Source organism: Lathamus discolor, chromosome 6 (genome assembly GCF_037157495.1).
Source record: "Lathamus discolor isolate bLatDis1 chromosome 6, bLatDis1.hap1, whole genome shotgun sequence".
Taxonomy (NCBI): Eukaryota; Metazoa; Chordata; class Aves; order Psittaciformes; family Psittacidae; genus Lathamus; species Lathamus discolor.
In genome coordinates, this window is record NC_088889.1 from 58,233,724 (window position 1) to 58,248,151 (window position 14,428).

General features: G+C 42.5%; 1 protein-coding gene across 7 annotated transcripts in view; it reads right to left on the reverse strand.

The window, feature by feature from the left end:
- The window catches only part of DENND2B (DENN domain containing 2B), a 183,872-nt gene that overhangs the window by 59,617 nt on the left and 109,827 nt on the right, over nt 1-14,428 (reverse strand). For all 7 annotated transcript variants that reach the window (XM_065682980.1, XM_065682977.1, XM_065682981.1 and 4 more), the window contains 2 exons: nt 10,699-11,916; nt 6,606-6,742 (listed from right to left, as the gene is read on the reverse strand). In XM_065682980.1, coding sequence (XP_065539052.1) covers nt 6,606-6,742; nt 10,699-11,916 — 1,355 coding nt within the window. The remainder of the gene's footprint in view (nt 1-6,605; nt 6,743-10,698; nt 11,917-14,428) is intronic.

Below are 14,428 nucleotides of genomic sequence, written 5' to 3' on the forward strand. Positions count from 1 at the left end.
ACCTCCGGGTAAGGGTCTGACCAAAAACCCAAAGTGTTTTCTGAGAAGCAACTAGCACAGCACTAGGCAGAGGTGTAATCTCTCCGAGTTTGCTTCAGCCTCACAACAGCCCAGCAACCCCAGTTTCTTCCGGATTTGTACAACCCTTTTGATGTGAGATGATAATGTGAGAGGCAATAATTCAATACGAAATCATGACTGGCAATAATGTGGCACGTGACAATGGAATTTTACTGGAAAGATCAGATTGCTGTCTTTCTAACCTTTTTCCACATTTACTGGGAGAACTTTGCAAATGTTCTAAGTTGAAAGCAATGTCAAGCTGGAACACCTTCCAGCTGGACCTCAGTCATCATTTCTGCAGCTCTTGTCACACACAGTGGAGGATTCAGTAATGCAGCTAAATTATCCCATTTGTTACATGACATGCACTATGTCAGATTTACATCAACTAGTCAGTTTAGGAGAGATGAAGTGCCTAACCAGGAGTGATAAAGAGAGTGACATGCTGTTCTGGACTCCACAGGGAAGGTTAAACCACCCACAGAGAAGGTTAAACCATCAACATTCCCTCCACACTTGGGATCTTGCTTATAGATCCATACCTGCCTATTTTAACCTCTCAAGCACCCACCTGGGTTAGGCTGTCTTAACACTTGATACTGATTTGAGTCATATTGCTCCATCTCCTCTCTTATGAGTTCTGATACACTGAGAAATAGATCAGAGACCTAGATTCATCTGTTCTCAACTCCCTGGAAGAGACTGCACTTACCCAAGTACAACCACCCTGACCCACACTAATTTCAAGGACAGTTGGGATTATTTTTCACCCAACTCTGACTTGTGAAGAAGGCCCCTGCACACCAAGAACTAATTGTCCTGTTACCGTGCAGAAGTAAACAAGAAGCTGGTTCTCCCCAAACTGAAGCGAGATAATTCAAACTGACAGAGGAAAACAGTTACACGATTATGCATCACTACACTGTTTCACTTTCCAGTCACCTTGGGTGTCAACTGTAACAAGATTCCATTATATACTCCTCCAGAAGTGCATTATTGTGTCACTATCATCAAAGTCCTCTTACAGTGCAAACAATATTTGTCAAGAAAGTATCCAGCTACAGAAAGGGATCAAAAGATCTCCTAAATGTGACACTGAACAGGCCCAGAGAGCAGAAGGATGCCTAAGAAACCCTCCCCAGGAGGGCCAGCTGCCCTTGGGACCATGGATTGCAGGACAGTCCCAACAGGGGCCCACCATCAAGATCCATTCAGAAATTCATTTCATCCTGGTTTTAGAGATCCCACAGCAATGTTTCTGGGGCATTTCTTTACTTTCTAGAGTTCTTCAGCTACAGTTGTCCAAACAGAAACAGTAGCTGCCAGCAGCTGCTTCTCCTTCAACTGTTTTGTAATACTGTAAACTGTTTTCTAATATCAAAAACCAAAGATCCAAAGATCCAAAGATCTGTGGTCTTTTAGAACCAGGACTCCACTGTTGACTCCCAGCTTTAAAATTCAAACATTTCAACTTTCAACTTTGCATAACTGTGGCATTGCCTGGAGGAAAGCTTTTTCTCACAGGAATTTGTGCCAGTTGCCTGACAAACACTTTTAACTAACTATCCTTCTCTTGCCCAGGTTATCTGTCACTCTTTTACAGCTAATCCATTTGCCCAGATTCACATTCTGGCTACTGGAGTCTCCTTGAGAAAAGGCATGTCCTCAGTCAGTAGGTATTTGATGGACTCCATCTTCCACAGTATACCCTATAATGTTAGTTGAAAAAATACCTGCGTTTAATGAACAATGGAGCTCCATACTGCTGATTATATCAACTGCAAGGTTAATGGAGAGGCACAAGGCCTAGTGATATGCACAGCACTGGGACCTGCCACCAAGCAGCTCTAACAAGTGTTGGTATTGATATCTACCATGCCTTTGGCATGTCACCTAACTTCTGGCATAGATAGAACAGGCCTGGCTATATGTAACTGGCATGTGCTGGCATCTCAAGACCTTGTGTTCCTAGGGACACTGCTGCCAGTGAAACACTGAAACTTCCCCAAGGCAGTACCAGGCACTTATGCTCTCCTCACGGGAATTACATGAAGAGAAATGAACTAAAGATCTATTTCAGCCCTGGAACGATTCCAGCAGATCTATGCACTGGGGAAATGCCTGTCAGGAAGCCTGCCAACCAATGCAGAGGAAGGCCTAACATCACCGCAGACTACAGGGCACACACCAATGCATGTGACCAAGCCAGACGAAACGTGGGTTTGTCCACTGCAACCCAACACAGTGAGCACTAAAAGAGCTCCAGCCACGAAGTCAAGCCAGACTTGTCCTAAAGAAAAGTGCAGCCTAATCCCAGCTGGGGACTCTAAAAGAGGTTAATTCATGAGTGTTGTCTTTCGTGTTAGTTAACAGAGTTCTAAGAGTGCTCTGGACCATTGCAGTTTAGTGAGCAGGCACCAGTCTTGCACGTGAGCCAGTCAGACAGAACAGGAACCTCAATGTGGCAAGACCTCTCTGTGGTAATATATGTGGCTGAAATAAACCCATTCTTACACAAACTTACTTTTACTATTGCTTCAGTAAGAGACTACAGCCATTAGAAGACAAATAACCTGATACTCATAAGCCTGGGATATGTGCTGAATAGTTACAAAGAGAATAAGAAGGCTTGTCTTGTCAAAGATTTCTTCCACTACATTTCAATTCTGAATTGTGAGTGCAATTTCTCTTACAAACACTAACTATAATTTACATGTCTTCACTAGATTTTCTCAAGTTAAACTTCATATTCTGCCCTTAACCTTGCCTTCACTTTACTCATTCAACTTTTTTTTTGGTGATTATAAATGCTTTCTTCTAGATAACAGGTGAAAAATGCCTCAGAGACACCAGATCTTAAATAATGATATTCAAATATCTCAACTGCATTGAGGGAAACAGATTAGAAAACTGAAACTGTATGGTGCATATGACAGGAAATACTGTTGTCCACAAAAACAGCAGAAGCAACCATCTCAGACATCTCTTAATACTATGATAGTTTCTTGAATTCACACAAAGCCAAGCGTGGTTCCCCCAACTGGATTCATAAAGCCACATCAATTTTGGTCTGATTAAAGACTCACTCAAAACCACAAGAAGCAAAACAACGTTAAGTTTACTATGACTGCTACATTCCTGGAAGTGCTAGTACAGAAGATGAATGAAATCCACATGGCTCCTTGCACGTGGAACACAGCTCTGATTAATATTAGAAAAGTGCATCCCTTTATACAACTGCTTCCTGATTAATGCAGAATGGATCATTATGGTCCAATCTAATACCTGTCTTGAACTTAACATGCAGATATTTCATCTATTAAAGTGCACAAAATTAAACAAAGTGTCTGGTTCATGATGTCACAATCATCTTCTCGTTTAATGTACCTTAATTATTCTTTTTTAATTTAAAGTCAGCCCTCAAAATAACATCAACTACTCATAACAGTTCATCACTGTCCTTGTTATTCAAGAAGGAAACAGTATAAGGGCAAAGGTTTAGTGTGTATATGCACCACATAAGGAGATCACATAGTAACCAACAGATCCAACGACTCTAGTCCTAGCACTCACGCTTAGACGCTATATTTTGATCCTTGCACTATTCTGAATAGTATCAGTATCTGATAGTATCGGTATCTGAGCAGCACACGGTATCTGATAGATATCTAACATTAAATATGCTTTTTAGAGGCTACCCTCTGATAGATAACTGACAACTTATCCACAGCTCTCCTCTGCTTTCCAATGAGGGAGAGATGTTCTGCTGAGGGGTACCAGGCTGGGAGATGCAGTGACAGGCAGGAGTACTGAGCTTCTGTCCCAGGGACCTCAGCAAACTGAAGGAAAAGCTTGACAGGAACTTCAGGAAGATTAGGAAAGACAAATACAGTCCCATCTGTGGGTCAGAATAACCCTGCTGGGCAAGGAAGGCAAAACCAGACCTTGGCCTACATTAGCAAGAGTGTGGCCAGCAAGTCACAAGAAGTGGTAATTCCCCTCTATTTGGCCCTTGCAAGGAGTATTCAAAGTACCAGAGAGACATCAACAGACTGGAGATAGCCTAGAGCAAGGCTGCCAAGATGGTTGGGGGCTGGAGCATACAACATAAACAAGCAAATGCTGAGGGAACTGGAACTGCTTAGCCTAGAGAAGTCTGAGGGGAAACCCAGCTGCTGTCTTCCACTACCTAGAAGGTGTTATGGAAAAGGCAGAGCCAGGTGTTTCTTAGAGGATGAAAGAGCTGGGTCACAAACAGCAACAAAGACAATTCGGAATGGATAGAATGAAAAAATTCTTCACGGTGGAGGTTAAGCTGTAGAGCAGGCTGCACAGAGAGACAATGGAACAGTCCTCCTAAGGTGTTTTGAAAACTCAACCAGATGTAGCCCTGAGCACCCTGATCCAACTTTGAAATTAGCCTTGCTCTGAGCAGAGGTTGGACCAGATGACTCCAGAGTCCCTTCGAACCAGAATATTTTTTATGATTCTGTCTCACAGTACAGTGCTTAAAGCATCGCTCATGATTTGCAGCTTTTTTTTCCCTTGTGTTTTAGCTCCTAGTTGCATTAAGGGAAGGGTGGGGGGAAGAATGATAAACTTAATAAAGTTTATTACTACAGTGACAATATTTTAACTACCTACAAGCTTTTAGAGAGGCAGGAGTTTCAACCAGATATAGATACCACCACGTCTAGAGCAACTGGTTGCAAAGAAAACCAAAAGCAACAATGACGGAGTCCTTTACAGCTTTGAAGCAGATGGAAATCTATAAAATAAACTCACTCTTATGGACACCTGGTTTGCATGAGTACAAAAGAGCTACTTAGAGGCTGGGGTCTAGCACTACTGGTATAAATTATGCAGATGTGATACACAAAACTATGACAGTTTCTTTAAAGCTAGAGATCAAACTACTTTGGCTTGTCTTTAATCATGCTTGACAGTTTATAAGAATTATGCTGATTTGGTATTCCCCCTGCACTGCCTGTACTGAATGAGATGCTTTGGAAAGGGTTTGTTAAAAAGCAGTACCAAACAATGAAGTTCTCTGTTTGTCCACAGATCTGATATTTTGCATTCTCTTCCCACTGCCCTGCCAAAATGCCCAAATTATAATCTGCAGCGAGCTGCTTTACAGTTCCCATGAGTTGGAAAAGCCCATTATGATTTTGTTTTACTGAACACAAGGTTTATTCTCATTTGAAGAGAGCTTCTTACCAATCCTGCACATTTTATTTTGACATTTAACAAACCAAATCAAGGAAAAGAAGCATTACCACCTAGCATATGGCAGCACGCTGACATGTCCTGAGCAAAGATGAGCACTGTAATTAATGCACTATACATTTTCAAGTATGAATTGCAAGGACAGAAAAAGAATTTTTAGTGTCCAAAAAAGCTCTCGATTTTTACTAACAGATACTGAGCAGCGGCATTTTTTTTGTATGCTGAGAGGGAGAGTACAGATGAAAACGGTAAGAGTAAATTCCTGTTTTCACTGAAGCTGACAAGCTATAGGCAGAATTTGGGTACAAGGACAAAGTGACCCAGGCTGCAATTTGTGGCCACTATTCCTTGCTGTATCTGATAGGGCCAACAAGAGTTTTGTTCTATCAACTTTGTTTGCCCTTCAAACATTTGTAAGCAGTATTAGGTCGCCTCTGGTCCTTCTTACCAGACTAAACAAGCCCAGCTTGTCAGTGTCTCTTCAGAGGACAAGTGCTCTAGGGCCCCTGACTATCTTGGTAGCCCTCCAGTTTTCAGTAGATAAAGATTTATTGTCTAAAGTAAAATGAAGCACCCTTTGTATCTGTTGTAATAACACAACACTGAAAGAGTTAAAAACAATGCAGATAGTCATCACTTGTGTGGAAAATCCGTGCTTTGAAGGGCTGCCCAATGTTCAGTAATTACAACAACTTTTTTGATGTTAAAAGAATGTATGCATAGGCCATACATTTCCTTCTAAGACCAAAAGAAACATGTTTTTCTTGTGAAGCTTAATCAAAACAGTCTTTTTGTTGCACATTCCTGATGGCTGTACAGCTAAAGGAAATTAATTTTTCTTTAACTAGCAACTGGGACTTAAGGGAGACCTAGAACTGTGCTACAAACAACTGCTTTGAGGCAGCCCGTATAGGAGTCCTGAAAAGCTCAGGCTTGCTCACAAGGCCTATGAGGTTAATCTTGCTGTTGGATAGTTCTGTAAACACCATCTAAAGTTCAGTTCTTTACATTTTTACACCACTCAAGGCTTCAAGCCAAAGCCTTGATAAAAAGAATCATTTGGTTCTTGAAAAGCATGGCAAAAAAACTGACCAAACAGTCTTTCCCCAATACCACCCAATGAAGTCTGAAGGCATTAAGACCTCCTGTAAGCCGACTGAGGGTTATGTTTGCACTGATGCATCAAACCCGTTTACTCTCCATTTAATCCCTCTTTACTGGCAACACTGAATGTTCTTGCACAGGGCATATGTTCACTGCCCATAACGGATCAACTTCCTGCTGTGAGCCCATGTTCTGCAGCAGGTTCTTACCTACAATGTCTTCATAGGCATTTTCTTCTAAAGTGCTCTTGGATCCAAATTTATGCTGGCTCTCAGTCCCATTTTCAGTTGGGGAGGGAGGGTACAGGGATTGCAGGCTTGACGCATCCTCAAACTCAAAGGATTTTCTGAAGTTTAAAACAGTAAGTAATTAGTAACTAGAATGCAAAATGACTCAAACATTCAGCTGAGCGTTTGCTTGCTAAGAAATATTTGTGAAATAACCAACAAAAACCAATCACACGTCACGCTCTAAGGACTAATTCTTAGAGGGCCTCAAGTTCTGTGTTCACAGCAGTCTTTAGTGTAGCAATATGTGACACTCTCATGAGGCTGGAAGTAGTTATCCCTGCTGTGTGGACAAGGAGAAAACACCTAGAAAATATGTGATATTTTTCAAAGGCTACAGAGTAAGTCAGCAGCACATATTAGAAATTGCCTTGCTCTTGGCGGGGCCCCCAGAAACATGTAGCCCTCTCTCCTCAAGGAAGACGTTTTTCTGGAAAACATTCCTCCACCGGTTGCTCTGGGAGATGTAGCCCTTAGTCTGAAAACACGTCTTGAACCTTCAGAGATGTTCCCACATAACAGTCAGTCTGCAAATGCCAAAGGCAGACCCATGTGAAAGTCACCCATTTCCTTGCACAGTCTGTGTCAAGCTCTGGCAGCAAATGGCAAAGGATAGAGGAAATTAAGTCTCTCTGGGATGAACAAGGAACCCAGGCTTGATGGTTGGGGGCCTGTAAGTTTGGGCTTTCTGGCAGGACGGTGAGGGGCAGCTGGGTCAGATGAATGCCAAAAACTTGTCTCCTACCTAGGTACTTGAAGTGGGGGGGGATTCACCACCTCTCATCCACACCTGCCCCAGTGCTGCTGAGCAGCTCTAGCGGAGGAGAAGGCCAAGCCCTACGTGTTCTCTAACTTACTTGCTCTGAGGCAAAGTCTACACTTAAAGCTGTGAGGTGCATGGTTTGCATGCCAGCTATACAATGGCTATCATTCATTCTATCGACTTAATGCTGAGGATGAAGTGGTAGGAAAAATGGGCTTAGGTCAAGGTGTAAACCTTGGGATGCTGTAAGGCTTGCAGATGCTGTGCTGACTCTTATACTTCACTCATTGATACTCAAAGTAGATTAACGGCAAACCATCCTGCAGTAAAACCCCCTTTCCTCTTCTCCCTAGCTACAGTGAAACATATGTTGACAGAACATCCACATGGCAGTGGCAGAGTCTCATGAGACCAACTTCAGCCTGTGAATTGGTTCAAGAGTATCCTTACAGGCGATACAGTGACTATTACACAGACACTGCATTTGACAAGAGCATTTCCTGTTTGTCAGCTGGAGCAGATTTATGGGTCTGGGGCAGGCTTAGGAGCCCTTTCTCTCTCCTTTCCCTTATTTAAGAATATCCAGGTCCATGTCATGCACATCAGGATCATGGCAGAAACAAACTGTGCATTTCAGTTGCATATCAGTTCCAGATATCCGCTCTTCCGGACATACTCACAGTTATAAAAGATACACAGGTATGTATTCAGTGCCTGAGCATGAAATAAGACCTTCTAAAGTAGTTAAATACCTAACTCTAATAGATTTCAAGGCAATGCTATGATGTAGTGACACTAGATAGGAACACGGGAATAGTTTTGTGGAACATGTGACCCCAGCCTATCCCATGACACTCCTCTCCTGAGTTCTGTCTGCATCAGAGGATCTCCAACTGCTAGGGAATGTGCAGCTCACATCAATCTGAGGTGTAAAAGCTACTGTGGGCATCAGGTCCTCTGAATACAGACTGGTTTTATGCTAGCAGGCAAATATGAGAGACTTCCTCCATTTTACTATATTGTTGAATTGCCAACAAAACAAAAACGAGTGTTTTCAACCAAAATGTTTGAAGAATAAATATCCACAGTTGGTTCTCATGACATCCTAGTGAGTGCAAGCCACGTTTGTTCAAGTGAAAAACACAGCTACAGGCTGTAGATGTAATGTTTCAAACAGAGAACAGTTCTCAAAAAAAAAAAAAAACACAAACAAAAAAGATAACATCTGTTTCCAAAAAAAGAACAGTTTAGAGACTGAGATTTCAATAACTAATACTAAATATTGTCATTCTTAGACAATTTGTGCGGTCTCATGCTCATTGTAAATGATGGAATTCTCCTTACTGCAGCGAAAGAAAGGACAGTAGCAAGCACAACAAAGGTAATATTTTATAAAGGATTTCCACCCAGCCTTGAAGTCACCTAGCAAACCTGTGATCTTGGGAGACTGATTTACCTTATTTAGATCAACATCAATCAAAGTCCAGAGAAATCACTAAACTACAGTAGGGTAAAGCTGTTACAAGCAAATGGAAACCTACCCTGTACAATGTCAAACTGAAGATCTGACAATTGCAATTTGACAATTGCAAGAATCATCAGGTGCATATGATAACACTGCAAATCCTTCAATTTACCTTCCACTAACCACAACTTAAATTGATAAATATTGCTTTTCTCTCAGGGTTGTACTTAGTAGCCCCACCCAGAAGCAAGGCTCCTTTGCTGAACAGTGCTGCTGTCTAACTCTGCTATGACAGGAGACTGAACCTGCAGAGCAGCAGGGGCAAGCATGAATTGTGCCTCTTCTTGAAAGAAGATTCAAAACTTCAGGTCACAAACTCATTGTAACAAAATACTGTGGTTCTGAGATGACTTGTGTGGTCTCAAAATCAGTGTGAGCATGTACTCGGAGACTGACTTGGATCACTTAGCCACAGGTGATTCTCTGCAAGAATTATCTCCTGCTATTCATTCTTCTCTGCCACCCAGTATACAGACCATTTTACTTCTTGCCCCTGAATTTTCTAATAAAGGCTATCATTTATAGCAGAACATTTAAAAACCAACATCTTCAATGCCTTGGAAATGCTGTGCTGAACAAAATTAGGTCAGCTTTGTTACAAAAACTCTTGTTAAAAACTAGATTTGCTTCCTCTAACTGAGCTTGTTGCCAGAACTCAGAAGATAAGCACTGCTAATCACAGCCTGGCTTGCCACACTCCCTCCCTTTCCCAGAGAAACAACACACATCAGCAGAGCTGTCTGATCCATTTCAGAAGCAGGTATCTCTTGAAAGCAGAGCAGACTCTGAAGGCTTCTCTTCCCCGTTTTTGGACTCGGCATACTTCAGGTCAGGTTGTACTGACATAAACTTTTAATTGATAGAGCCAACATCAAGCACCAGGTGCTGAACTGATAATGTGGGCCTGAGATACTGTTCGACAGTTACTTGCAAAGCCCATCACTAAATACCAAGTGTCTGTGTATCTCATACACATGCACAGATAGCTGAATCTGTTAAAATGCCATACTTTGAATGCTTACCAACAAAGAAGCCTACCGTTTTCTAAGTGGGGAGCAGAATGAGCTTTACCATTTCCAAAACTCAAGAGAAATCATCTAATTAAAAGAAGCCAAGCTCCAAGACTCCTGGGAAATGTAACCATATCCTCTGCTCATCATTAACTCAGGAAAGACACAAAGCCCTTTCTACGCTAAAACATGGTTTTCTCAGCATTAATCCTCTACAGCTATTGCTAGTAACTTAGGACAACATTTCTAAGCACCGAATTAAGTAAAATCACCAACACTGCATAAAACTGACACAACTGCTGTAGTAACAAGCTTTGGAAACACAAACCCTCTGAAGGTATGTTTTGCAGTGAGCGGGAACACGACTACAACAGACCACAGTTCCACTACAAGAAGATGGTGGAATTATGCTCCATTGAAAACCAGAAGTAAAAGCATTTGTGCCAAGATGAACTAGATAACCTTTAGCACAAATATCCTAGTGCTTTTTTCAGGGATTGAGGAATGAAAGTTGGAGAACTCCAGAACTGTGGCCATGCAAAGGTATTGTACCAGGGCATCCCATCGGTGCAGTCTGGCAGAAAGAATAATTGTCTTGTGCACAACTCCTAGCATTTCTCAAAAACATTGCATTAAAAGGAGAATATAAAATACTGTTACCAAAAACCACAGCACATTTATTTATTTGAAGATTCAGCACATTTCGTTGAATTTTACCTATTCTGGGATTTTCTGTGAAAGCGTGACTCTTTCTTCTGCCTTCTGGTTACGGGGGGTGCTGGGGTGGATGGGAGTGGAGGAGGAGCAGCAGGTGTAGGAGATGGAGGTAGGCCATTGCTTGGTTTACTTTTATGGTTTTTGTCTGCTTCATATTCAAAGGTGCGTTTGGGCTTGGGGACAGGATTCACTGCGCTGTTAACTGGGCTTTCGAGGAGCAGTTTAGGGCCAGCTGAGTTTGCAGTAATCCCCTGTTTTATCTTACTGCTTTTCTCAGTCTCAGTAGGTGTCTCTGGTTCACTCCCCAAAATAACACTCCCTCCTTTGCTATCACTTGTGGCTTCGCTCAGTCCCTCCACAGTACTCAGAGTCACAGATTTTTTCCTCCCTTTATCAACACTGTAACAGCTACTTGGTAACTGGGGGAGGCCTCTGCCGGGCTGCTCTTTCAGCGCCTGTTCGATCTTCTGTATTCTGTTGAGCACAGCAGAGGACTCTTTCCTCCCATGGCCCTTGAGGAAAGCAGCAGCAGGAGCCTCGCTCCTGCCTGATCTCTTTTCAAATCGATGGCAGGAATCTCTGTCCAGCAGTTCCTCCTCCTCTGTTTCTGGGTAAGAACACTCAGAAAATGTTCGGCTCATTCTTCTGAGCCCTTTGAAATCGAACGTCTTCTCGCTGCAGGGAGAGGTCAGCACGCTGGGGCAGCTGTCACTGCCTGACCTCTCCCCAGCATCCCTCTTGTCCACACATGCACTCATCCTGGGGGACAGTTCCCGGCGGCACTCCCATTCTGTGATCTTCTGCCTGATGTCCAGTGCCTGGGAGCGTACGCTTGCCCGGCTGAGGGAGAGGTTCCTCAAGTTGGTGGCAGTGCCCAAGGACAGGGTGCTCCGGGTGAGTGAATGGCTCCCTATCGCTTCCCCATCTTGAGCCTCCTTTGGACTCTCCTTTTGGTCCTCAGCCTTGAACACAGACAACCTTTTATCCAAAGCACCCACACTGATGGCTTTAAGAGGGTGGTTCGGGGAGTCGGTGTCCGATGCACTTGTGGAAGTGCTTCGAAGCGCAGATGTACGGCTGCTCCAGTCCTTGAGGCGCGGTCTGGAGTTGGAGACCTTGGTGAGCCGCGTAGAGCGGCAAGAGTCCTCGCTGTCGCTGAGGGGGTAGGCTGGGCTTTTTCGCGGGGACAAAAGAGGTGGTGGAGAAACGGAGTGACACCTAGAAGCAGAAAGAAATACAAAATCAAGTCCTTGGGGAAACCAGAGTTATTTGCCAAATTTCTTCTACCTGCAGGTAAGCAGAGGGTGTCTGCATGTTGCAAATCTACCCCAAAGTATCACTAAGACACCAAATATTGTTTAGCCACAGAGTCAGGGGCAGGGGGGTCACAGCAATTAGCTGATGTCAGTGATGAGCAGGGCATTCAGCACATCCAAAGCCAGTTTTCTCACCTCTGTTCGACCCCCAGCTTTTCCAAGTTTCCAGAGTGTAAAGGCAGCTGAGATTCTCATAAGAAACTATTGCCTCGAATGCATCTACCACCTCCAGCAGAACAGCTCCTGGCCCCCCAAATTAAGGAGTCTCTCTGCAGGAAAAGGGGACTCTTAAGGAGAAGATTTCCACTACAACAGAAATGGTCAAGGCTGACCAACAAGGAGCACAGTTTACTCACCGGTTGCAGTGACCAAACCCATTTAGGAAGATGTCAGTTTTTGATACAGAAATCTGAAGCAAAGTACCACTGTGGGCAGCCACTGCAGTATTTTAGCCAGAGCATTTCAAATCCCTGATCTATACAGTAAACTAAATAAAACAGCAAAAGGAAGACCCATTTCATCTTTGGGCTGATGTTGTGGCCAACAGATTAAATTCTCCTTATAAAACAGAAATATTTTCTTATTGAAAGAATATTACAGACTGAATAAATGTATTAATCTGCCCACAGTATGTGTTGAAGAATATAAACTATACAGAAAGGTCGTGGTGTTATCTTCGAGAAAAAAACCTTAGAGCAAATTTTTGCCATGATTTGGAAAATCAGCTATTGTTACTGGTGTATTATACATTGTTGCAAAAACTTTTTAGAACAAAAAGACAAAGGAAATTAAACAACACATTAATCAGCTGGCTTATCACCAGTGAGCCAGCAATAAGAAAAATAGGCCAAAACAGTGTCAAAAGGGGGGTTTACTGCACTGCCACCATACATACATACAAATCATAGCAAAAATAAACGACTCCTTTAACACTTTGCCCTAGCAAACTTTCTGTTCCAAAAAGTATAGAAAGAAGAGAAAAGACCCAAAGTAATGCCTTGTGTACGCAGCTAAGTTTCTGTTCACTGAAGACTGTGGACAAGTTGGTTTCTTTATAAACTGAACTGTACACAAAAAATCCAAACAAAATAGCTATTTGACCAAAAGAAATCACGGAGCAAATGTCTTCACTACAGCAAAGGGAGAAAAGATTCAGAAGATTCCTATTGCTGCATGGTTTTCTCCCCAGCAGCCAGCCAATACCTACAGGCAGAGGTGCCAAGTTCTGTGAATTAATCAAAAAATCTGGAGCACTGGGGCAATTTCTGAAAAGTTGATGTTGACACGGGAGGTATTTTCTTCTCCTTTAAATGCATTCCCAAACCCAATTATCCAATTTCATCCTGGTTTCCTACAGTGGATAATTTGCAAGCAAAAGTTGGAAGTATCACAAAAGAGCAAAGTTCTGGTCCGAAAAGGACAACGATCAAATTATTACAAAAGGGAACCTATCTCTTTTTCAGAGTCCTCTGATAGTCAGGCCTTGAAGCTGAATTTCCTTCTTTCTATACAGCTTCAGACAAGTGTCTTAAAGAGATCTCAGAAGATCAAAAGCAGGTGACAGATGATGAGCAGTTTTGGCTGGTTGTTGCAGCATAGAGTTTGTAGTGAATTACCTAGAACTACCTTGGCCTACATGCTTTCTTTAATGCCTGAAGGTGCAACCTAAATCAGCCTCCTCAGACTTGGTGAGGTGCCCTGATTCTTCATTATTTCTGTGTCATCTCGATCTCTTCAGTTTAATACCACAGCATCAAAATTGTACATTATTCTTAACGCTTAATCTGTACTAACAACTGAAAGAATAAAGTACAAAATGATTGTGGTAAAGTCAGTCATGGGAAAGCAGAGGTTAAGGATGTGCTGAACATCCTCTCTCTGCCTTTAATTCACTATGTAGAAAATACCATAGGCATGGACCTTTATCTTCTTACACTGTACGAAACATCTTTTCAGTTGTTTGACTGCCAGGAAAAGGTTTGTTGACTCATCAGGAGAGGAGGAAAAGCTGGATTTGCATAACCTGCAGAAGCTGCAAAACATTTCTACTTAGAGATATGAGCCATTCTTTTGAATGCCAGGTCACCAGTAAAGTTACAGCTGTTAAGGCTTGATCTTGAACCCCCACAAAACTCCCACTCGCTTCCACCATACAAGGTTGTGGCTTCAGAGCAACAAGCCCTCTGGAGGTGTATGCTGTTAAGTACCTGGAATACCACAGCTGAGAAAAAGATGGTTTATATCACTATATACTGTAAATTTAAGTGACGCAAATAGAAGCTATAGGACTAGTTGAAGATGAAAGAGAAATAAAGCCTTGGCTGTATGGTTTCAGACGTGCATTCTCTAAAGGACAGTGGCAAGTAACAGAATTAAAAAAGAAGTCCAAAAGCTGATAAGTGGGTAATAAAATG